Below are 26,206 nucleotides of genomic sequence, written 5' to 3'. Positions count from 1 at the left end.
GTACTGTTGCAAAAGTGTGCTCAAAACGAATCCACAACGGTTGCAACCGCGAGCGTACGCACACAGACACCCGAACGCTACCTTGTAAGGTCCCTCTATAATTTCCAAGGTAGCGCCATCTGCCGCGCGCGCCACCTAGGAAGTTCCTGTAGCAGACGGCGCCCACGCTAAACCGCGGCGCCGCGGCATTCGTGAGGTGAAAAAATATCTGCATACGCGCGGAAATAAAACCTTCTGGTGCCTGACTGTGGAGAAAAACGAAAGAAGGACCCGAACTGCTAAATTTAGTCCTTTAATTTCAAATAAGTGCTCCAAGAAAATAGCACAAGAGAGCGTAATGAGGGCTTGATCGCCTCGATTCCGCGTGTTTACATTTCGTTCGTTTGCGCTCAATCGCCGCGCGAGCCTTGGTGATTGCTTACGCTTAATCCCGTATGCTCTGTGAAATCTTTTGCATGTAAGTGTGCTGCGTACACATAGCGCTTGCATTGAACGAAGAAGTCGTGTAAAAATGAAGGCTGACAGTCGCTTGGACCGCAAAACTTTCGACATAACGTCGCTCAAACGTGCGATTCTCAAAGCGCGCGACCCTCACGGCAACTAAACAACATCCTGTGTGTTTGTGGAAACGAGTGCGCCAACAGTCTTCTTGTCGCTGAGTGTGTCTGTCGTGTAGCGATTACACGACGACTGCTGTGTCTTGTGGTTCAATGCTACGAGCCAGTGCAACTGTCGCGACATGATGAAGAGGTGGTATGGATCGTGTCAGCGTGTCTCCTCGATCGTGTTCGGGCTGCCAGCGCGATCTGATCTCGCGGCACACCAACATCGAGCGTAGTGTGTGCGCGTGTGTGAATGTGGTTGACTGTTCTCGTGAACCGTGCGACGTCGCCGCGTAAACTCGAATCATGACGCGCATTGTTGTGTTTATCCCTTTTCGCCTCCGTGCACCGCTAAATCCCCGTAAGAATTAGAGGGCCCTTACACGAAACGCACGCGGATTGACCCAGCTATTACTGCACTGTGTTTTGCTGGCAATCCGCGCATCGCTTGTGGCGTTTTTCTTATGTTCATTTGCAGTTGTGTGTTTTTCATCAGTAAAATGGCATTGCCGATTACTGAAACATCTTCGAGTGTAAGGGAAACTTGGAAGGAACGAGCTCGCAGCTGTATGTAATGTACTTTGATATACTGTATTACGCTTTATTATTTGACGGCCAGTAGCTGTGGCTATGCAGTATTCGTTTTTAAAAACAGAGTAATGCAGGCACTTAGCAATATATTTATTCACATATGCAATGCACAAAATACGATTAGGATATTGGAAATTACATTTTGGACATGTTGTAAAGCGCAGTTAACAACGCGCGCACAAACACAGGAAAGTGTAAAAGTAGAATTCGCTGCTGAATTTTATCTTTTATCGCACGTAACGCAATGCGGATATTTGTCAGCGAGTTAATGCGTTTCTGCCCCACTATTTACTAGCATGCTAGGTCATACTGCACTTGCTAAGTCAACGGGCTCGTAATGCACTAAAATCAGTAATCTCCACAAACTTCGGCCGTCAACATTCATGCGCGCGAATGAAATAATACTGCAGCTCTGCACACACAGGTGTATACTTTCTCTCGCACCTTCGTATCGCTCTACGTTACTTTCCTCGCATAGTCGTGCAGTTACCGACGGTTCAGTCTTTCCGTCCATTTCTATGCAACCAGAATTACCTTCTGGTTAGGTTTTGTTTGCTGCGCGGGATGCAAAATAACTTCTCGTCGTCCTTCGTCTGATCTCGGCACCCATCCGCACAGCAACAAGACATTTCGGTCCTTCGCATCCTAGGTCATGCCGTTCTATTCAGCGGGCTCACAGCGAACTAAAATAAATAATCTCCACAAACTTCGGCCCTCAACATTCATGCACGCGAGTGAAATACTATCACCGATCGACACACGCACGTGTATACTTTCTATGGCACCTTTGTATAGTTGTATGTTACTTGCCTCGCATAGTCGTGCTGTTACCGACGGTTCAAAGTCCGTCCGTGCAATTCTGTGTAACCATACTTTTCGTCTGGTTAGGTTCTGGTTGCCGCGCGCGATGCAAAATAACTTCTTGCCATCCTTCGTCCGGTTTCGGCACCCAACCGCACAGCAACAAGGCATTTCCGACCTCCCGGAACGAAATTATCGCAGCGATGTGCAAAGCACAACAGGCGAAACGCGCGCTCTTCGCCCGGCGCGCAGGAACTTTCATGGCAGCAAAGGGGCGGAGCAAGGTCACATGTCACCGATCAGCCTATCGCAGGCGTTGTCGGCTGGATCAAAGCCTGGCGGTACTTTTAAATGATTGAGGGACTTTACTACCTTGACGTTTGCATCGCCACCTAGAAATACAAATTACTACTAATTTTATTATTTTTACAAAAGTAACACTATTGGAATAGTTTATAGCAGCTTCGCAGATGACGAGGTGACAAGTAAGGTGTGATAAGAGTCCGTTACCTGTATTTCTTTCATTTCCCTTTGGTGTTCTTCTATTTAACTGAACATACGGGACCTGTCCTGCAGGCTTGGGAGACGAGAGGACGACAGTTCGGCGAAGCTCAAATAAATCGCATGCTTCTTGCAAGGCGAGAGTCGGGAGCAGCCGAAGATACAGCGATTAGCTGCGATACTGTTGCGGCTGTTTCTGTATCAGAAGCTCTTTGTAGTCAATGGTTATAGCGGCTGCGCGCTGCGATCTCAAAGCGTGTTCGTTGTTTGATCGCTAGTACCACGGCCGTTGGATAAAAGAAGCTATATTTACTTTCCGGACGGAGGGTGCGTCGCAGGAAATTCGAAGATCTCTCACGCGTATGTTAGAGCATGTGCGCCGCTTGGATCCTACGGTTCCCACAGCGCGTCGGATGCTCGAAGGTAGCGTCGTCGCGTGTCGGCGCCTGTCTTATCGCCGGCCGCGCTGCCGCCGTGTCTACTTTTGGGAACTCCACATGCGCGTAGTCGCCGTGTTTGCGAGTGAACTTCGCATTATTCTGCTCCCCGAAACGTGCTCATTTTGGATCGTACCAATTGCTATGTCATCTACTGTATGTTAAAACGATGATGGCATTTGTACACCGGCGAAGAAATAAATCGTTATGAACTTGGGCGGTCATGAAGCTAGTCTAACGCTGCAGTTTTTACACAGAGAAAACGGCTACGAAAGTGGGGCAGTCCCGGAGATAGGCGCTTGAAAGCGCCAGCTTTAGCGACAGCACGAAGAAGTGGCACGCTGCGCACGCGCCAAGTATTTCAGAACTTACTGGCTTTCGAACGAGAGGAGCATGCGCGCGTTCGTGGCCTAATGGTTAGAGCACCGGGCTCGACGGCCGACGTTCAATGCCACCGCATCGGTTACGCATTTTCTTTTTATGAAAACGAGGCGAAAGAAGAACCTACCTGCCTCAAAGTGACAGCAATGAGGTTGGAACGCTTCGCATTTAATTTTTGGTATGTCTTCATGTGCGAGTCCTAATTATTGATATGGACTGAACTGCTACACAACAAAAAAACAACTACAAAAATCAACACAAATTACCCAATAAATTGATTATTGAGAACACTCAACGGTAATATTGTTGTGCAAGTGTTGAGCGAACTCAATTGCTTTTGAAAATTTGTTGAAATCCGTTGTTTCAACAATTCCCCAACAATATATCAATGGTTAATCAACAGTTATTTTTGTACGGGTGGTGAGACAAGTCGAAGCACCCTTATGGGTGTAAAAAACGTCAGCTGTAAATTTTTATAATTTTGGGGTAAAGGTCTTACCCATGGGACAAACTAAACACCTTCAATGAGTTAAAGCTTTTTGTTCTACTTACAGTAAACATTTTTGTTGCGACAGCAGTTATACGCACGCCGGAGGTATATTCACACCGTCCGCGCTACCGTAGCTTTAGTCGTACTGTCCCGCTGTGCGCATGCGCAAGGTAAGTGGACGCACCATCGCGCTGTACTGAATCGGCGCTGCTTTGGCCACGGCAGCGTATATATATACTTGCATACAATGCTTGCATGCGCGTTGCTCGGGCCAAACTGCGATGAACGTCAAGCTGAATTTATGTATTGCTAGGACGCCGATCAAAGCCGATGGTTTTTCTTCAGTCTCAACTCATTCACCATCGAGACGTGACAGCTGCTATGCTGCCAGGTATGGTAACTCTATATTCCTCGATTGGCAGAGCGAAATGCCGTCACATTCACGTTATACCTGGAAACAGTGCCAATTCTTGCCCTGTCATTTGAGGGCATAGTAGTAAATTACAGTGAAAGCAGAGACGGCAGTAATGCCCCTCTTCTCTCTTATCGCCATACGCCCTTCTTTCCGCAGCTCGTTACGCCCTCCTTTCCCCTGAGGGCTGGTCTGATTGGAGCTCGTCTACTTCAATCCTTTCTGACGCCCCGCAAATGGGAATGGTTCCAAGGTGTCGCGGGATCGGTGTTCAAATGGAAGCGGAAATTATCGCTATAGTTTCAGAAAACGTGCAAAACACAGCAATACTATTAATATCCTGCATGAATTCTTCATTTATAAGGTCAGCCACTTCAGCGTCACTTCGTTAAATACAATTTGCTCAGAATGCTATTATTCTCCGTTATTCTCCGTTGTTCTCCGTCATGTTCTCATCAATGCCCAGTATGTCAACTACAAGCTAGCCATATGTCCTTGTCGCCTTTTTCTTTTCGTTTTGGTTTTGTCTACAGGGCAAGCTGACATCCAGACTTTTTTTTTAATGTTGTACACTGTGCAACTTCAACCACATTTACTTCGTTATTCGTAGCGAGAATTTCAACTGTCCCTTGCCGCTGCTTTCTGTAAATATGGCAGGAAACTCGCGAAATGCTTTGACTTTTTTCTCACCTCCTCCATCTCAATGTAATGGTGTGAGTAAATTGTATGGTATTGTATCGAAAAGAAAAAAGAAACCGCGCATGAGTGGCTGAGATAGCTGAGCTCAGCGGCCGTAATTACCATCTCACTATCTGAGGCGAAACTCGCACATTGGGAAACTGATGTGAAGGTGGTAATACGATAACGCGATATCACACGAGCGAAGTGCTTTATTAGTGCGAACATAAACTTTGTCATGGCCGTATTCTAAATATTGGAAATGAACACTCTAACTATATTTTGTGCATTGGTTAACAGCTTATAGCATTCGAAGAGAGAAGATGAATAATGCTCATTGCCGCAGTGCAAGCAGTCGAGCGATGCAACATGACACTCCTTGACTGATGTTTCGTTGGTATTACTGACACCTTACGTTTTTGCTTTTACTTGTCTCGGCAGGCAAAATTGGTGTACACCTTGTATTGCTATTGCGTTTTCTTCGGTATAAAACCAAACAGCACCTGATGGGAAAGTCTACGCCCATGTACTTCATTGCGTAGGCTACGTTTTTTGTGCAAACGCAATTGTGTATAATTTCTTCTGAGCAGTATTGATCACATGCTGAACCTATTGGTCGGCAATATGTGCTTGTTAGACTGAACTACGCCAGTGGATATCTTTGTTACAAGGCTGAAAAACCACTTTAGGATCCCACCCTTTGCTTGTTTTTTTTTTTGGTACATCACAAAGTCAGGCACATGAAACTGTTCATACCTATATATATATATATATATATATATATATATATATATATATATATATATATATATATATATATGATGCCCGCATTTAAAGAGCTTGCGTTAATTTCGAGGCATTAATACCACATTGCTAACTGCCTTCTTGCATATATTTGTTCTCAATTCTTTTAGCGACGGTGGAGGGGACACCAGGCGCCATCGTTCTCGTAAATTCTATATGCGCAAATGGTTCTGTGAAGTAATGAAGCATTATAAAGGCCCATTGACGTTTTTCGGTGAAAATAATTAAGCCCTTGGACACGGCAAGGGAAATAGCGAATAGCACCGTGCTGTTACCAGTGAAAGCACTCAGCCAAGTTAGTTTCATTATTTTTTATTTATTTTTACTGGGCAGAATGACTTCGTAAAACGGCAGTGAAGAAAAGCATCGCGATAAAACCGTTAACCTGGTCTCACAATTGAAAGAAGCAATTTTAGGAAAATGTTTACAACTAATGCTTGGAAACAATTCCTAGTATTCACTGCTTTTTGATATCAATGATTTTCGGCGCAAGAAAGCACTCACCACGGCTGGCCACAGCTCTTGCATAAAAATACGGATCAGGCACTCTTGGTCTTTCTTTCAAGCGGCCGTATGCCTGTTGTAACTTGTAGATTTCAGCAGGAAGACTGTCTACATAAAAAAAAAGTTAAGCACCAACACCATCGCGAAAGAAATATTGAGATCCAACTCGCATTTGGGAATATCTGTGATACGAAGCTTTTCAGAAGCGTGTATTGCAATTCTACGAAACTATTCTTGCTGTATTGACGCGTGTTTCAGCTTAGAGATTAAGTGCTCTCCGGTCCGATCAACAAGATGCGGGTACTCCCGCAATGCAAGCATGGCGATCCACGCCACCGCCGAATACACTGTCTCCGAGATCGGAGCAGTTTTCGTCACGCCTCCTTCGGGATCGGCCAAGATTACGATTGCACTATCTCCAGGCCCGGTCCACGCAACTTTACATCAATCCGGCCAAGCAGACACTCTAAACTGATGACAAACAAGGCGTAGTAAAGTTCGCCTAAATAACGAAATGATGCACTTGTAGGCGTGTATTTGTCGCACTGGATATATTTGCGTACCGTTTGCTATTTCACTGCGTAATCCTGTAAGGAACATAGCCTCAAAGCGGCACATCTGCAGGAGTTATAGATATTGGGCCACATGTAAGCGGATATAAGCGTAAGAGCCGTTGGGCAAGATACTAGCAGCCGTAACCATAGTCAGCATAGGGCGGGTGAATTCACCTAAACCGCTTTGATTTATACTTAGTACTGCCGTTATGTGTTATGTTATGCATTATTTTTAGCAATGACTATAGGGGCATGATTTGTAAAGCTCTGCGCTTGAAAGCACCAGTGACGATCGGCCTAGTTAGCCTAAAGTGGCTCGCTATAATTCTTCAAAAAGCCTCTTCATACGATCTCTACTGCGTGCGAAATGTTCGCGAAAGTTCTTTATATCTATATATTTTTTTTTATTTTCGCAGTATCAGAGATTTTGCTGTGTTAATTGCTGGGCCAGCTGCTATGGACGCAATGAAACAAACTGCGCAACAAGACGACGCCAAACGAAAAAAAAAGACCGGTGAGCCGAGACTTACAATTCAATTTATTGAAAAACTTAAAACTTATACTAGGAAAGCTTTGCGAGTTGATGGAAGTTCATATATGAGAAGTAGTGCTCAAAAGACTAAGACGAAGGAAGAGGGGATCGCACTACAAGTGCTGCTTAACATCTGGGAAATCATACATTATGGAAAGTGGAAGATTCATTAATCAATGTTGAAAGCAGCTCGAGCAGTCTCTCTCTAGGACGTATTGATTACATTTGCCAGCGCATTGCTGAGAGTGCAGGTGAGAGCCACATCGCCAGAACGCAGTAGTTCTTTCCAAAGATAGTAGATTCACAGCGTTCGAATCGCTGAGGCATTACATAGCGTGCGTTGAATCGCTGAGGCATACATAGCGGGCGTTGAATCGCTGAGGCATTACATGTAATAAAAAAAGGCGAGGACGGCGGTAGCGAACGTTTTTATTTTATTTTCCAGACAACAAGCACGATTATTTACGCTCATCGTGTTACAATTGAGACATGTTAGTTTCTACTTGTGTTTGCTTCATATGTTTTCATTTTTGTGCAACTATCATAATGACAGGAAAGTGTTTGTACACAATCTATAAGGCTTTTGGCTGTTTTCTCATTAACTCAGCTGTAAGTCGACATCCGTCTGTCCCGTTCCTTCCTTGCGTCTCGTCTTGTGGCGCAGTTTGTGTCAGAACCTTGCATTTGCGTGTGCCTGGCATTTGGCGCAGTTTCGATATCGAGTGACTCGTCATTATTCTTCGACGAGACCGTCTTGTGTGAATATTTTTGCCCGTACGTCATTCGAGAGTTTTCTTTGGTGTTTTGTGAATCATCGAAGACTCGAACATGAGTAGTTTCGTGCTGTTCACTGAAGCACTGGAATGGTAATGAGTTCCGTCGCTCCAGAGAGCCTCGACAACCTCAAACTGGGACCGACTCGACCGCGCTATAAGCATCGGGAGACCTTAATGAGCAACCTGAATCGCCATGTCCTGCGGAAACGACCACTGTGCTGGTGGGCTGCGAGAAAAAAAAGAAAGGATCCCTGTCCGCAAGAGAAAGCGGGCAGCTGTCTCCAGAGCAACCGTCCATTGCCGGGAAAACTTCACCGAACACGCAGCTGTGCCTTGCCTTCGGCCCTTTTCTGAGAGCGCATTTTGTAGTTTTTTTCTTTTCTTACGTTGATTAGTAGCACATATTTATTGTAATTCGAACCGAAGGTACGCGTAGACTAAAAGCATTTGCTAACTGTTTTATTAGCTACCTGTGCTTTAACGTAGGTCACTGCAAGCTTCTTTCTCGCTGGTCAGGAAAATGTTATAACGATAAAAAAAGCATATATCCAACATATCTGCTTGCGCTTCTGCGGTCCCTCTTTACAAGCTTTTCCTAACGACGAAAAGCCGTCCTTCTGCTTATGCTCATATTTACGTCTCTGGTAACTGCAATGTTGTACAAAAGGGTCACATTCTGAAACATTTTGCAAACAGTGCAAATTTCCCCCAATCAATGGAAACCAAAAGTTCGTGATTGCTGAGCCCCACACGTCGACTAAATTTATGCATTTGATTTCTTTTCGAACTCACCAATGCTGCCTTTGGAACCTGGTCAGTATTGTTATGTCTATACGGCTGTGAAAAAAAAAACGGTATGTATCTCCGCGTAACACAAGAAAAAAGCATCACGAGTCCATTTTCAAACGAGAATCTTCTCATGTGAAGCGTTATGATGGGAGCAGCTGCGTCACGCTCTTGTGAGCTGAACATGAAAACTAGCAGCAACCATACCATAACCAGGAAGTTGAAGCGCCGCTCGTCATTGCGCTTGAGGCCATCATAAATTACCGCATCGCTCAAAGAACCACAACTATAATAGGAAATGAAAGAGCGTGGAACAGTATTTCATCCGGAAATAATCAATCTATATTTATGTTCACTGGGTCGCTGGAGCCCAACTACATATATAAACACTACCATGCAGGAATAGTCTACATGCGACCGTTGTGTTTTATTGAAGTGATGTTGTGCGTAATACTGTGCGAAATACCGGCAGTACGGCTTCAAAATGTGCGGTAATGTATAGCTTACTTGCGTCAATTTATCCTTTGTACAATAGCTTCTAGAAATTCGAAAGCTTTGTTGACTGAGCGGTGCAATAGAATGAATGCACCATTTTAAGAACAAAGATTATGGTATTTGTTGGGAACGTTCTCGTCGCCTTGTTCCAGTAAGTTACGTCTGCGAGAAGCGTGTCATCTCACTCAGTTGCACTTATATATCTGTGGACATTGACCCTTCACAATAGCAATACTGTTGTGAACACTCCAATATGTTAATTCATCGCCGTGGAGTCTCCTTTGTCATTATGGTTATCTGACAAACAATTCGGCGTATCTACAGTGAACTTCGTATGTAGAGAAACCTTTGCTGAAGAGATGACTTGAAGAACTGTGGCCGACGAAAAAGTTCCACCGATCTTTCTGTTGCAACTTTAGGAGCCAAACCTCTGCACACCTAAATTCACGGATGAGCTAGCGTTCGCGCAGTTGAAGGTTTACGTTTTTGCTTCGTCCACTGCTCACCTAATCCCGGCGAACGAACAATGTCTTAGTACACGTGTAGGCACTGGAGCTTAAGAAACAATTATTTTGAGGTAGAACGTATTGACTCGCACATAAACTCGTACCTGCATCCATTCCTGCCTGCCTGATGCCTGTAGCGGCACGTTGAAGGGCCTTCAAATTGTTTATATTCCAGTTTTCGATGCGGGCTTCCCAAACAGAGGTTCGAATTCTGAAGTTCGCTTTATTGAAAAAGTTCACCTCTTGGGAATGAATAAGCGTGGGATACGAAAACGTTGAAACTTTAGAAGATATAGGACAGCAAAACAAATGAAAACGCACTGGTTTAAAACGCAGTTAAGAGCACGCTGAAAGTCAAAGTCATAGAGAAACTATTTGACACATTTTTTTTTTGAAACAGAACAGCGCGGTTTTGAAAGGGACAAGCAGGGAGAAACGACGCGTACGAGCGCTCGTACGTGTCGTTTCTCCCTGCTTGTCCCCGTCAATACCACGCTGTTCTGTTTGAAATATGGCTGAGCAACTCACCCAAACGTCCGTTTTAACGAGTTTCTATTTGACACATTACTAATGTTTGTCTTTAGCATATGACAGCACTGTTTTCTGCTAAAAATAAATAGCTGGTATATTAGTTTACTACAACATGGTAAGTGTATGTACCTATGGCGAGCGTCAGGCGAATGATTAAACGCTTCTAACGCACATGGTCCATGTTTGTTTCGAGTATGAATGTTAGAGTACCTGTTTATGCTACCTTACCAGCGAAACCGCTCGATGCGAAAATGTTTGTATGCTTACATTTAGGCGTACGTAAAGAACCCCAGATCATAGAAATTAGTCCCGAGGCCCATACTACGGTGTGCATCATGGACGTCAGACTCTGGAGTTTTTGCAAGACGCGTAGCGCCACCTGCCGGTGCGAAGAGGCAATAATTGAGTAGTGCGAAGCCCGACTCCCTTGCCCTGTTGCTTATGCAGCTAGCGACGGCGAAACAACAATTTAACTAGATTTTTGTCCATATTGCGAGTGTTTTGCGCATTTTACACCCAGACAGAGAGCTATGAATTTCTACGCTTGTCGGACGCGCCGCCGAATTGCCATAAAGCGCTTGCTGGCTCACTTTTCGGACTGATGGCGGAAACGATGGCAACCACGATAGCTCCGGGCGCGACGAAGAAACCGCCGCAATCGATGCTACTGTTGTGTTGCAAATTGCCATGAACGTGAAGGACGGTATACCAACGTTCAGTTTTGCCGATTTCCATCCCGATCGTATGAAGGGGAAAGGCGAGAGCGCTAGATACGGGTCGTTCAACCTGTTGGGTAATCGGATTACTTGCATTCCTCGCAACACAGCGGCTCGCATGAGAAAGTGCGACAATTTGTTCTGCTGTAGTTGTGTTGCGTAGCCCTGACGGAGGACCATGGTAACCAGGCGAAAACTCAAGAATTTGCAGCCGCCACTTCGTTGGTAACAGAAAAAACAACGTTGCGAACCATCCTGCTTATGTGCCATTGATATCTCCACCTTTTAACAGACGTCCGCCTCCGCTTGACTCAACAAGTGGAATGGAGAGATTTGGCAGGTCAGCTTAACCAAACATTTTGGTTCGTTTATGAATTCAAAATCCTGTTCTAGAGCATCGTTGTATCGCGAGCTCATTTCTACTTTCGGTATTTTGTATGTCCTACGCCGATACAAGCACGCTTCGCAATGTGCTGAGCCTGCTTGTCTGCGTTTTTCAAATGTGAGCAATCAAGTTGCTGTAGGAGCACTGGACGAGTAATTGCGAAGTAACGCACGTGTGTAAAGAAAAAAAAATGTCGCGCGTATTTACATTTATTTGTGCGCGCTTGTTGCTCAAAGCGTCTGCGAAAAGTTCAAATTAAGGTACGAGCGATGCTGTAGCTCCTGCTAGAAAGAAAAATGCAGCGCGTAGGCACTGTAGGAAGCTTCTTTCGTTATGATCTCACGCTGTTTGCTGCCTTGGAAAACGCTTTCTGTCTGCTGCCCTGGAAAAGGTTATGAAAGGATACTGTCTGTAAATAATTGCGAGACAAAACGTTACGCTAAAATACATAAAAATATAGGAGATACGTAAGTCTTGTGTTCATGACATATTCAATATGAACCAATTTGGAATACTTAGATTTTTATGCTGATATGCATACAGACAAACCTGATGCTCTCTGTGCTTGCGAGTTGCAGCACGCCGAAATAACACTTGAGACTTTATTTTATACTGTACGCGTACTTCGCTCTGCTGAGCTTCCTTTCGGAAGCGTGGATGGGCGGAAGAAGCTTTCCAAGTCCTTGATTTTTAGGAAACCGTGCCTCAACACAAACGAAAGAGAGGGGTCCATTATGGCCTATGCACCTTCGCTTGCGGACAGCTCTCCTTGCACTACTCAGTTCGCGCCAAGGCTCCGATGGGGGCGCTGGTGACGGCTTTTTCCGCAGCGCCGCCTGGGCAGAGTCTGAGGTCTATTGACAGGTACTATTTCTCGCCAGTGAAACGCCAAAGCCTTTCCTTTTCTTTTATGCCAGAGCAGCCAGGCTTCACGCAGTCATGCCATATACCAACTAGGTCCTGTCGAATCACTTCAGCAGGTTACTCCAAGAGAGCCCAAAACACGAGCTGAATTTCATTGTTTTTATTGTTAGATTGTTGTTGTTTGTGGTTATTCCGATTTTATTTTATGTGTCAAGAGAATATTTATGCATAATGTTTTTATGCATCATCACCAATACTTTACTGCCGTTTTCGAGCCGCTTAGTACAGTATTGGTGTCCCTTTGCTTTCTTTTTTACTATCGGCATGTACACCCGGCCGGAAAACTTTACGGACGTCGGGATCTAAGAAAACCTTCCTCAAGCAGCCTGCAGGAGTAGCCAGTGAAATTGTATACGACAGTATTGTTAGCGTATTCTAGTCGAGGCCAGACAGGTAAATACCGGGCTGCGTTGTGAGGTTGCGCAGATATTCAGCCTTTGCTCAGATTTTATGGTCCCTAATGTTTTGTGGCCAAGTAAAATTTTCAAGGGAGCCCTGGCCATTCTGACCAAAGCGCGCAGATACAAAACCGCGAACTCGAGGATCGTATGGCTCCCTGCGCACGTCACCACGGAGGGTGACGCGCTCCCAAACCTAAACGCACCGTTTAGGTTTGTTGCGCACCGGTGGGCGGGTCATGTTGCGCAGCGGTGGGCGCGCAACATGCCCCGCCGCACCAAACAGGGCCACGCCGCTCGCACGATAGCGAACACTCCTCGCGCAGAACGGGACAAGCTTACTAGATAAAATGACAAAACCAGTGCATATCTAAACGCCAGAAGGATATGCCCACCGCGTAGTCCCAAATTGAACAGGGGGCAGGCCGTCACCTGGAGACAGCTCCAGACGAACACCTTCCCTAACCCATTCCATCTGAAACGTATCTTCCCAGATAAGTATCAGGACGACACGTGTAAATTGTGCCAGGAAGTACCACTAAAACTCAAACGAATGCTGTGTGAGTTCAATGTAGTTTTAGGAAGGATGGCAGTTGCTCCAGAGACTCTCTCCTCGAGGATAGCGCAGCTCAGACCTCGGCATCCAGACGTGGGCAGTACCGCAAGCCCGTGAAATGGCGTTGAGGCAGGGCCTTGACGTTCCCCCGCGGGACACCTAAGCCCGGGTCGTGTTAAACCTTGCCGTATGTACAATAAAGTTGTATCCCTACATCCATCCAAGAGACACCAAATTAAAAACACTGCCTATGCAATAATTATCACATAATAAGGAAGTAAGTGCCACTAGTACTGGACAGCACAGTGTTATGTAATCTGCTCACATGACTAAGACACATCTGACATACTTCCAGGATTTCACCTTTCAAGTCTGCTTTCTTCCTGTGCATTATAATGGACTTGGATACAGCGTACTTTTACTCTCCTGAAATTTTAAATATCAGAAAGACAGCTATAATATTTTATAAGTTGCTAAGGCTATGCCTTAATTTAGGGAAATCAATCGGGTAACTAAATGACCTCGTTATTATTCATATACGCACAACTCGCACATGAACACACATGTCGTGCCTGTATCTGTGTCTTTCTTTTGTCTCGTGTCGAGTGTGCTACGCCCGAGGCCTTCAGTCCTTTCACATTCTCACGGTAAGGAAGAGACTGTAGAAGGCAGGAGTTAACGAGTTACCTCGTTAACAGTCGACCTCTACGCACATCTTGACTCGAGTGATAGGTTAGCCGCTGAAGAAATGATCACCGGAGCGAGATAAACAGTGTGCTCGTGTCAGCATGACGTACTGGCGTGCCAAATGTACAACCAAGCTCGAAACTGCTGCGGCAGCCTCGAAGAGAAAGTAATTCAACACATGGACGGACGTAAGCACAACACCGCTATGCACTTGTAAACAAAAGATCAGGAAAACACGGCGTTTTCGGCATCGCATTAGCAGTCATTACTGCGAGTCTCAGATGCCGTCGTGCTTCCACCTAGTGGGTCATGCGTGAAAATTGGATTGTGGTTGCACGAGACACCGATAGGGCGCCTTATGACGTCTAAATTCACGGTACGGCGCACGCTCACTCTCGCGTGGGACAGTGGGCGGGTGTGCTCAGTGGACAATGTTTGGGCGAATAACTCATCCGTAACGACCAGAAGCACACTTGTAGCTAAGCTGCCAGAAGCTTTGTAGCTCCCGGAATGTCCTGCACTTGACCCATAATGCGCTTCTGATACTTCGGCCTGGCACGTTCGCGTCTCAACATCAGCCTCGCGACCACCAATGACCATGTCCTAGGTTCCAGCACAAGTTTCTGTAGCGTTGTCAAATGATTATTAGCAAAGGGCATAAAACCTAAGGAAGATGGCTGGCACAACTCGTCAGCCGTCAACTCCCCAGTCGTATCGTTCGCCTTGCCTTTTTTCACTGGAGATGAAGGTCAGGCGGAAACACGTAACCTACGCGAAATTACCCGTCCATCATGCATGTGGTAGGGGACAAATCGCCATCATTTTCGGTTATTAGCTAGTAAGGACTGCAAGCGAACTTTTGCCCATGTTAATTCATGTATGTTTGTCCACTGCAGTCTTAGTAGCCGACAGTGTCGATGGCTTAAGGCACCACCCACTCCATGATTATATTGTGTGTGCATTAAAATTAAATGTTATTTTCCAGTACAGCTTAAAAGGCATTATTTCGCAGCATTGCTAATTTCTAGAAACCATCAACTGATTTCTTGCTTCACAGTAGAGTGCACTACGTGAGCGCTATGCATGCACACAAAATAATAATTTCATCATCACACCTGCTAACAGACGTATTCTTAGGGTACGGTGACTATCCGTATGATTTAGAAGGCATGCTGTACTAACCATTTTTGCGAATATTGCTCCCAGTTAGCAATCCTTGATCCCAGTTAACAAAATTTTCTCGTGACACGCATGCCTCTATTTACCTGTCGACTTGATTTACGGTTCTTGCAATTCCTCCCTCCGTGGTTTGCCAAAGAGTGCGAAAAAGAAGAAACGACGACATGAGACAAGTAATAATCTTTTTCTGCTCACGCCTCTTGTTCAACGCTCCTTAGCCTTTAGATACCAAAGAAAATGGTAAAAGTTGCCCACTCCACAGTCGAGATACGACACTGTGATTGGGTGCCACTAACAGCTTACAATGAGTACGCTCAAATAAATGAAAATTTACTGTTCGATTTCATTACTGTAAAAAAATTTAAGCACAATTTCATGTTCTTTTCTCTCTGTACGAGGCCGTAATTACACATAAGCAATCGAGTTATTCAGAATTCCTCAATGGTGAATGATAGTTGAGAAAAACTTCCTCCTGGTCCTTCAATTAAACATTACCACTGTCCCGGATCAGGACGAAATTTCGGTTACATCCGCGTGATATGTACTACACATATGATTTCATTTTGATCATCACGCCAGTTTTAGGTGAATGAACCTTCGAAGCGGAATTTTATTTAGACATTCCACTGCGTCCGGTAGGTGGTTGTGTGGCGCATCTCGACTGTAGCGCACTCAGCGCATACAACGCACATCAATAAATGTCTGGTGACGCTGAAGTCTGGTGTCTCTCGAGTACAGCGCCCACATACGCGAACTCAAGCATGCTCGCATCAAACACGCCGTGCAACACGCTCACATGGATGTCTTTATCGAGACTCTCGTGCTATAAGTCCGAGTCTTACAGTGACAAGACCACCAAATTTGCCGAAGCAGACCTCCAAGGTAGCGAGTAAGCGGAAAGCTGAAAGAGAACCTCTACTCTCTCCGGCAAACAACATCGGGCATCAGCGTTAGGCAACAACGTACGAGCAGAGGCCTCGATAGCTTTTGCGTTCTCATAATTCGGAGGCAGACGATATGTGCCTGCTCAAATTTCATCTCTTGAATATAGACGGTAGGTGACGGCACTGTCTAATAGAATAAGTATGCCGGGTCTCTGACGGAGGAGGGACGCGGTCAGCCTCAATCGAAGACATGCAGTGCACCATCCGAGGAGCTCGTAACCGTTCTCAGAAACGGGGAAAAAAAAGATGACAATCCTAAATATTTCAATTTTAATTCCGGCCGGATTCACACAGAAAAGTCAAACTGAACACCAGAAGAGGGCAACTGTTACGCTCTTAATAAAATCTCATCTATAATGAACGTGGCTCTGTGTCTCATGCACTGTCGAGCGAGCATGAATCTAGCGCAATCGCCGTTTTATAGAGACCGTCGCTTGATGTGCACCTGACGGTGAGCCACAAGTAATCACGTGACACATGAAATGGAGTCTACTAAGTGCGTGACAGCTACGCTTTTCGGCTGTTCAGTTTCAAATTACTGTGCGAAAATGGCCAGGGGTGCTATGCAGGATGCGCCGAGTTTCTCGTTCACCCGAGTTTTACCCGAGTTTGCTCGACGGCAGTCAGTGAACGGAGATAGCGCGAGACGCGCAAAGGCTGCAGGCAAGAAAATAAGTAGACAAAAAGCCGCGTATGACAACATGAGCGCACCCTGCGCGGGACGCTACTTTCACGTTTCAAGCGCAGACGGCTGCACAACGAAACGCGCCAGCGCCGCGTATCGTTATCAACGGATTATCGCAACTTAGCAATACCGTGACTGTCCCGCTGTCTGTCTGCACACTTGCCGTGAGCCGCTTGCCACGCCTTTCGCGGGCGCGTCAAGGGCGTGCCTCCTCCTTCGGAGACTATCTTTCTATCCTCCATCGAATGCGAACAGGGTACATGCGGCGCATTCTTGCACTTACGCCTTCGCTCAAACGAATACGTTAAAATACAACAAATAAAGTAACGAACATTTTTATTTCTTTAAGTGTCTGTTTCTCGTTTTGAGTGCTAGAAATTTCTGATGACAAACGGAGATCGAGCAAATCATTAAATTTTGCACTTCTTGCCGCGAGTGGCGACAGTGAGGCGAAAGCTTAGCAGCGGATACATTGAAGCGGGTCGCGCGCCCGAGGCAGTTTATACGGTGAGAAGTCACCTAGGGGCGCTACAGTACTATTCTCAATAATGTCAGTGATCACCTCTTTCTCTATCAGGAGAATAGAAACGCAGCGCCGTGGTACGGCTGTTCATCACAGGCGCCTTAAGGCCTCCGCTTGACCAACTAAAAACGACACACTAGTCACGGGAGCAACGGCTGTCGCTGCAAAATGGTGGTCCGTAGTGCCCGTATTGACGCAGTTTAGTGAAAATGTACCAGTTTATCTTTGTGCGCGAAGCCTCGGCGATGCATTGCGAAGAAGTGCGTGCTTCCCAGCGACACAATTCATCGCTTGTCATCGCTTGCCCAGTGAAAGTGCCTCTGAGCGCATGTACGCAGTATTTGAGTGTTTTGTGCGCACCAAGGTGCTTGCGGATTACTTATGCTGGAGCCAGCCGCGATCGCAGAAGGATACCGTAACGACACCGCAGCAATTGCATTTTGGCAGGTGAGGGCTCTTGTGTACGGTTATGAAATGAGACTTCGAACTGAGGAAGGTGTTGGAACTGTTGAGTGCGCAGTGCTTGTGATGAAGAAATGCCATTGCACTGGGTCTAGGAGAGCGAGCGATTCTCGGACGCTGATCGTGTTTACGACGTTGTGGCTCCGATACATCACCGATGACAGAGCAGCCATCTCAAACAACTGCTGCGATACGCACTCCTCAGCATCGTCGTCACCCTCGGTGCATCGACGCCTTGCAAGCAGCTACAGTGGCGTGCCGATAATTATTTACTGTGCGCTACGTCGCCACAATGCAGGCAATGAAACCGTGCTGTGGGGCCATCTCAGCCCGAGAAGATATATGCATAAGCCAGCGACAGTCAACGCTTTGTTTTTGATAGTAGTGCGCAGTACAACACCGATGACAGTGCGTTGTGCGTGTTTTATGTCGGTGGTGAATATTGTTGATGCCTGTCAGCTCGGCACCGCGTCGCTGCTGCCGAAAGATAAGTTGGGCGTGGCCCAACCGTGGTGGGTGCGCGCACAAGAGTTACATGCCTCGCGCGGGGCGTGACCTATGGCTTTGATTGACAGGCGAACTCGTGCTAAACTCGTGCATCGCGAAACCCCTTCCGAGTTCAACTCGGGAACATGGCGGCGGCAGCAGCAGCCTGTGTTATTTCATCCAGCGGCAGCAAGCGTCAGTATGACCGTTTGTACCCGTTCACGTACATGACCGCCGTGGAGTTTCAGCGTCATTTTCGCCTGTCGAAGACATCGGTGCGCTGGCTGTGTACGAGCTAGGCGAAGACTCTCGTATATGGAGACAGCGTGGCGGGCTTCATTCGCTCACCGTCGAAGAACAAGTCCTCTGCGCCCTCAGTTTCTACGGGACTGGGAGTTTTCAGGGAAGCGTCGGCGCCGAGCGTTACATTGGACGTCATCAGACTACTGTGAGCCTCTGTGTCAGAGATGTCTGATGCGCTTATTGATGCGGCAGTGCGGAAGCGGTGGCTGGCTTTCCCGAAGACTGCGGCTGAGCGGGCATTTATAAAAGAACGCTACTTCTTCGCGGAAACATTACGAACGTAGTCGGGTATGTCGACGGAACGTACTTAGGAATTAAGGCGCCTTCAATGTCAGCGTTACTGTGATTAGCATTGAACCAATGTCTAGACGCACCATATTGCCAAATTTGTCACTTCTGTGTAGCCGACTTAAATTTTGTGTTACCGACATCACACATGCGACAGCCTATGATAATGACTTTTTCGCTGGTTGCTGAATTTTTACAGATTGTTCTACTTATCTATCAGGGTGCCTTCCAAATGGCTCACTTTTTGGGGAAAGAGGTTAATGAAGTATGAATAGATAAATGGATATCACTAATTGTGTGAAGTACCCTGTGAATGCTAATCTCATAAAGAACTTGGTTTTTCGTCTGAGATTACTTAGTACTTAGTACAAGTTAGTATGCATAACGCTGAATTATGGTCATGCGTCATATATCGGCCGCACTATGAACAGCAAGGCAGTGCGAGATGTGGATGTCGCACCAAGCCGGTTGTGCCTATGCATTTATGGCGAAATGAAAATGCATTGGGAACCTTAGTGTGCTGGCTTGCATGAAGAAAATACTTAAGAGTGTTTGCTGTTTTCACTGTTTGTGCACCTGCCAGTGGTTCAGTGTATTTTCTTTTTTTTTTTTTTTGGGGGGGGGGGGGCAGCGTTATTATGTATGGACAAATCGTATATTTTCGTCTCAGAATGGGGCTCTAATTCTTCAGCAGTAGAACAATGCAGATCCAAGGCTCTGCAGAACTCGGTGTGCGTGAAGATGTCGTGAACCACCAAGGCACAATTACATATCAGGAGAAATGTGGTGCAGATGCCAATGAAAAGTGGGTCTTTAACCCGCCATGATAAAAATAAAGATTGCAGAGGGAATAGACCTTTTGTACAGCTTTAGAGCAATGATTACACAAACTGTGACATGCTCAAACGTGTAAAAGCTTGCCGCAATGCCAAAGTAGGATGAGCGATATGTAGCATATTTTGGCATTGAACGTGTCTTGTAACTGCTATTTTTATTGTAAGCCTCGCTGTCACGGCTTTCCCTCCGGCACTTCCTTTACTAAAACGCAGCACTGTCTTTCTATTGTTGTCATGATGATGATGGTAATGGCAGCAGTAAGGCTGGTTAATGCTTGCCCCTTCGATTCCTGCGAGCTTAGTGGTGCAGAATATGGCACGTGCATACACCTGTGCAGCAAAATTTTACACTTGTGGTGATTTGTTGGAGAGCTAATTCGTGTTGGGACATTTCAAAGATGTGCGCCATTGTGGCTTAATAACTAGAGCATTGATGAGGTTGAAGACTGGTTTTATTGGTACAGAAGCTTGAAGTTGAATTGCACAACAATTTGATGGGACACAAAGAAGAGAAATACACACAGCAGAACGCTGTGCTGTGTGTGTTACTCTTCTTTGTGTGCCGTCGAATTGTTGCGTGATCCAACTTCAAATAGAGCATTGGGCTTCTTTGTTCTTTGCTGTAGGACCGAGGAAGTGTGAGCTATTCGACACCATGCCAGTACCTTGCTACACAATTATGGAAGTCTGAAGGTTTGCAAACAAAGCTTTGCTTTCACATCCACCTGCTCATGTAATACAAGCACTGATTGAAAGAATCTTCATACAAAAATAATGGTGAAATGAATGGTCTTTGAAAATTTGGATGTTGACACTAATGACATAATAGGTGCCACACCGAACTCGACAATTGTACTGGACAGAGCAGTTTGTTCCCTATGTGAAGCACAAGCTTCCATTACATGCTGTGCAGACAACGAAGCTCAGTTTGTTTTAACGTGGTTCACAACATTCACTGTAATCTGTTTTTGATTCTAAAGAAGTGCCAAACACCACCTCTTTTTCAAGGACGTCATGGGAATATTTGGCGATACCTTTTTACAGCCCCTCATAATGGAAGTGTGGCCAGCCAGCTTTGCTTGGGTGCCTTTATAGATTTCTGTTCCTGATCATTGTGTGCTTGTGACGACGCCGGGAGCGCGCCAGCTCTGGCGAGGCGAGGTAACGCTGGCGGCTGGGTGGACGGCGGCGGCGTTCTGGCCGGGCAGAGAGCTCGGGCCCGTAGCCCGACTGCTCCCCTCTCGCCCACGGCGCGGAAGTTTGAACGCCGGCCTCGGGCAGCAGGCGGCACGGCAGACGGGGGTGGCGTTCTGGCCGGGCAGCTGGCGTAGAACTCGGGCCCGTAGCCCGACTGTTCTCGTCCTGCCCACTGGCGCAGAAGCTCACCGGCCTTGAGGAGCTGACGGCACGCTCAGGTAGACGGGCGACGTACAGGAACAGGTTGGCAGGAGGCCCCGGGCGGGTGAAGTCCTGGTGGGCTCGGGTCCGGAACCCGACGGCCCGTCTTCAACGCCCGCTCCGGTGGTTGACCTCCTCCTGCCGTTGCTTCCTGGGACTCTCCTGGCGTCTCCCCGGCGTCTTCCTGCGTGTCCTCTTGCGTGTCCCCCCCCGTTCTGCCGGCGCACCACGCTTTTTCTTGTGGTATGGCCGGTATGGCATTTACTGATTGGCTGCCCGACGCCCCGTGGTCTTTTCTAATTGGTTGCTTTTTTCTTTTTGTTGTTTTTCCTGCGCCGCGCGTTCACGTGCCGGGCGCTCTTCGGCGTCGTCGTTGTCCTCCTTCCGGCTCGGCGCGCGTGCACTCAGCGTCGTCTGCTCTCGACCGTCCCGAGCCCCGCACCACGTCGCGCACCACACATCATAAAAGCCCCTTTTTTTAACAAGTTTTTCTGAGGAAAAACTGCCGCTCAGTGCGCGACACAGTTCACAACACTATAGTCATTGTCCGTTCACAAGAACGCACTGTAATGTTTCAATGCACAGTTCACTGAGCACGCAGATAAGACATTAAATGAAAACACTAATTCAAAGAAAGCACACCAAAAAAAAAACCAAAGAAACTAGCATCAAACACTGACAGCATGGCATTGCGATGACATAACCCTGCTATGGTAATGGAAACATCAAGAGGCGTAGGGTTGTAGACCCCCTTGTATTCTACTCGTGTAGTCCGCCCCAACATTCTCAGATCCCTTGATATGTTCTACCTGAAAGGTATATTCTTGTAGTGCTAAGCTCCATCGCAGCACTCTGCTGTTTAGGTGTTTCGCTCGTGATAAATATTGTAATGGTTGATGATCAGTCTGAACTACGAAGTGTGTGCCATATAAAAATATATGGAACTTTTCTATAGCCCAAACTAAGGCTAGGCATTCTCGCTCTATCGCCGAGTAGTTCTGCTCTCGAGGCAATAGTTGACGACTGGCATATGATACGGGGTGTAAAACTCCATCGTGCTCCTGCATAAGGACTGCCCCGATGCAGGTGTCAGAGGCGTCACTGCGTAGTGTGAACACTCTTTTAAGGTCAGGAGCCTTTACTATGGGTCCAGATGCTAGCGCTTGCTTTAGTGCTTCAAAGGCGGCTTCTCTCTCGGTGTTCCAACATATCTTGTTCTTTTCCCTTTTCTTTGTCATTTCCGTCAGAGGCTGTGCCTTCTCTGCATAGTGAGGTATCAGATTGCGGTAGTATCCCGCCAATCCGAGGAAAGAACGCAGTTGTCTCTTAGTATCGGGTCGGGGAGCTTGAGCAATCTTTGCGATCGTGCTTTCCACTGGCTGAATTGTCCCGCCTCCTATTCGATGACCAAGGAAAACTATCGATGTTACGCCGACTTCGCACTTCTGAGGCTTGATTGTCAATCCGGCTTCTCGGATCCTTTTCAACAGACAATGCATGGTTTCTATATGTTCTTCCCAGGTTGCCGTAGCGATGAGAACGTCAACGATGTAATGAACTACGTTGGGGATTCCCTGGAGAAGAATTCTCATTAATCGGGTAAACACTGCGGATGCTGTCTTGATCCCAAAAGGCATGTAGAGGAAATGATAGTGTCCGGATTGGGTGGAAAACGCCGTTTTTAGCCGTGAACTACTGTCCAGTGGCACCTGCCAATATCCTTTGGTGAGGTCAAATTTGGAAAATAATCTTTTTGTCCCTACCTCAGCGAAGATCACGTCCGTCCTCGGTATAGGTTCTGCGTCGGAAACCAGAACATCATTGATGCGACGGAAATCGATGCAAGCACGGTAGGTCTTGTCGGGCTTCTTTACCAGCACCAAGGGAGAGTTGTAAGGCGAGTCGGACCGTTCGATCACCCCAAGTTGTAACATACCTTGCACTTCTTTCTCGACCACCTCTTTCATTGCGAGGGGTAAGGGATATTGCAGAGTGTTAATTGGTTCAGAAGTTGTGAGCTGAAGACGACACTCCAATAAGTTGGTTTTTCCGGGTATTTCGGAAAAGACAGCCTTGTGGGTGGCTAGGAGCCTGCGAAGTGCTGCACGTTGATCTTCTTGAAGTTCATCGCCAAGCTTAATTGCTTCGGTACCCGGGCCCTCATTTGTTGTGAAGGTAGGTATAGGGGTGTCTGTCTCGCCCTCCTCCACCACGATGAATGATGCTGACTGTGGGGAACTTTCGGGTTCACGCTCTTCATAGCGCTTCAGCATGTTAATATGGAACAGTTTTGTGATGTGTCCCAAGTCCAGCCAGTAATCAAAGTTGCTTTTCTTTCCTGTGACCAAGAAAGGCCCCTTCCAGTGCATCAACAATTTGTTGGTCGTCGTTGGAAGCAGGATAAGGGCACGGTCACCAACTTTCAGCTGGCGTATCTTGCTTCCCCGGTCGTAGTACATTTTCTGGGTCGTTTTAGATCGCGACAAGTTCTCTTGTGCCAACCGTAGTGTCTTTTCCAGACGATCTCTGAGATCCAAGACATACCCGTATGTGGTCTTGATTTCTTCGCCTAGGTGGTCTCCTGTCCATAGTTCCTTAAGTAGACTGAGTGGGCCTCGGATGTGTCGACCGTAGATCAACTCGAAAGGAGAAAACCCCATGCTGGCCTGAGGCACTTCACGATACGCAAACAAGAGGGGTGCTAGTAATCGGTCCCATGACTTTGGTTCTTCTTGGCACATCTTGCGTAGCATTTGTTTCAATGTGCCATTAAATCGCTCCACCAGACCATTACACATAGGATGGTATGGCGTCGAGCTTAGATGTTTGATAGCCAGCAGGTCATTTATCTCTCTCATTAGGTCCGATGTGAAACAGGAGGCCTGATCGCACAGTATCTCACGTGGAAATCCAATGCGAGAAAACATTTCTATCAGTCCTTCGGCCACCGTAGCCGAATCGATCGACGGCAAAGCTATCGCATCTGGATATCGGGTAGCGAAGTCCACCAGGGTCAGTATGTATCGGTTACCCTTATTTGACGTAGGCTTTAAGGGTCCGATTATGTCCACCGCCACCCTTTCAAATGGAGTGTCTATTAAAGGTAAGCGACCAAGAGGTGCCTTGCCCACCTTACTCTTAGGGTACGTTCGCTGGCAAGTGTCACAAGAGCGTACGTATCTTCTCACTGCTTCTTGGACTCCTGGCCAGTAGAAGGATTCTAGAACACGGTCGATCGTTCTCTTGATTTCTTGGTGTCCTGCCATCAGGCTTTCGTGCGCCAGGGTGAGCACTTGGCCCCGCAATTTTTGGGGTACTACCACTTGTTGGGTTGTTTTGCCCGAGGACAGCCGGCAACGACGATACAGCACTCCCTTTACTACTTCGAATGAGTAGGATGCCACTCTTTTGCCTTGGAACACTTGACCCACTTTGTTCCTGCAAGACTCTAAGGTCTTATCCTCGTTCTGGGCCGTGGTAAGGTCCTGCCTGGTTATTTTCAAGGCGCTGATATTGATAGCGGATGTTTTCGGCTGTTGGTCTCGGCCCTTGATGCCGACCAGCAAAGCATCCGGGGAATGGTCTTCTCCCTTCGTTCTTTTCCCACTTGCTATACCATCTTCGATGGGCTTCTTCAGTCTCTTTGTCCAGGTTTTATCTGGATCGTGAGGTTCTCGTGAGCCTGGTACATTTCCGATAATAACATCGTATAGAGGAGCTGTCATACACTTTACGATCGCTGTACCAGAAAAATAAGGTGAATTAATTTCAACCTTGGCCTCGGGAACTTCAATGCTGCTGCCATCCGCCAGGACAAGCTTAGTGGTGGTGCCCGTCAGAGCCTTGTCCGGTACGAGGGAACGACGCACGACCAGCGTGTTGCTTCCTGTATCTCGCAAGACTGACGCGGTCTGTCCGAAGACGACGCCCTTTAGCACTGGCATCTTGCGTGCTACAGTCCCTGTGTGGGTCTTCACCGTGCTAGTTACGTCTTCTTGTTCAACAACTGCTGTGTTGACATCTTCCAGGCATTCTTCTGGCGACAATAGGCAAGACGTCGTCTTTGGTGGACCGTTTTTCTTGGTGCAGGCCTTGACATCATGCCCGGGCTTACGGCAATATCCGCAGTACGGTTGCCTCTGCTTAGATCGGCAGTCTGATGCCCCGTGACCCAGTTTTCCACATACGAAGCATCGCATTGGAACTCTCTCAGATGGGCTTCTGGTTTTCTCCGTAGGGTTACTGCCTTCCGATTTCTGCCGGAACACTAACAAATTGGGCTGTCTCTGAGCCTCTAGGAAATTATCGGCAGCTTCGGCCATGTCATCTAGATGGCGGTAGCTCTTCTCGCGCAGGAAGAGTCCTAACCGATGATGACAGTTGTTCAGAAACTGTTCCGTCACCACTAGGTTGCGAAGTGCCAAATACTCTTTTTCGGTTTTGGACATTTCCACCCACCGATCAAAGAAACTCAGTAGCCTAGTTGCGTACTGCTTTCCAGTTTCGCCATCTTGGGGTTTGCTCTGTCGGAACTTCTCCCGGTAGCCTTCCGCCGTAAACCGAAAACGCTGGAGCAACGCCAACTTGGCTTTATCGTAGTCGAGGGAGTCTTCTGGAGACAGACGTCCAAAGACTTTCAGAGCTTCTGCGCTCAAGCATAAACTTAGAGCCGTGGCCCATTTGTCTCTAGGCCATTCTTGTCCGGTGGCGACGCTCTCGAACCTTTTTAAATAGGCATCCAAGTCGTCCCGGCTTTCGTTGAATCCCGGCATCAAACTGTGAGGATTCACGCTGAATGTGGCACTCCCTCCTGGTCCTCGGTCAGCTGTCCTTGCAGCGTCCGTTGCCGCCATTTGGAGGCGCAACTGAAGCGTTCGCTCCTCCAATTCTAGCTGCCGTTGGCTCGTCTCGCCACGATTGCCCTCAGCTTCCGCGACTTTAAGTCGTAACTGTAAATTTTTCTCCTCTAATACAAGTTCCTGCCTTTTAGCCTCGCGCTCCGCTGCTCGCTCTTCTCGCGCCGCAGCCCGCTCTTCTCGCTCCGCTGCCCGCTCT

General features: G+C 47.1%; 1 protein-coding gene across 1 annotated transcript in view; it reads right to left on the bottom strand.

Annotated features, from left to right (window-relative positions):
• LOC129384149 (uncharacterized) overlaps positions 1 to 26,004 on the bottom strand; it is a 118,034-nt gene extending 92,030 nt beyond the window's left edge. Inside the window, exon 1 of the mRNA XM_055069325.1 lies at positions 22,915 to 26,004. Within this exon, the coding sequence (XP_054925300.1) occupies positions 22,915 to 26,004 (3,090 nt within the window). The remainder of the gene's footprint in view (positions 1 to 22,914) is intronic.
• Positions 26,005 to 26,206: the final 202 nt, after the last annotated feature.

The sequence above is a fragment of the Dermacentor andersoni genome, chromosome 9, assembly GCF_023375885.2.
Source record: "Dermacentor andersoni chromosome 9, qqDerAnde1_hic_scaffold, whole genome shotgun sequence".
Lineage (NCBI taxonomy): Eukaryota > Metazoa > Arthropoda > Arachnida > Ixodida > Ixodidae > Dermacentor > Dermacentor andersoni.
This window is presented reverse-complemented; position numbering and strand designations above follow the sequence as displayed.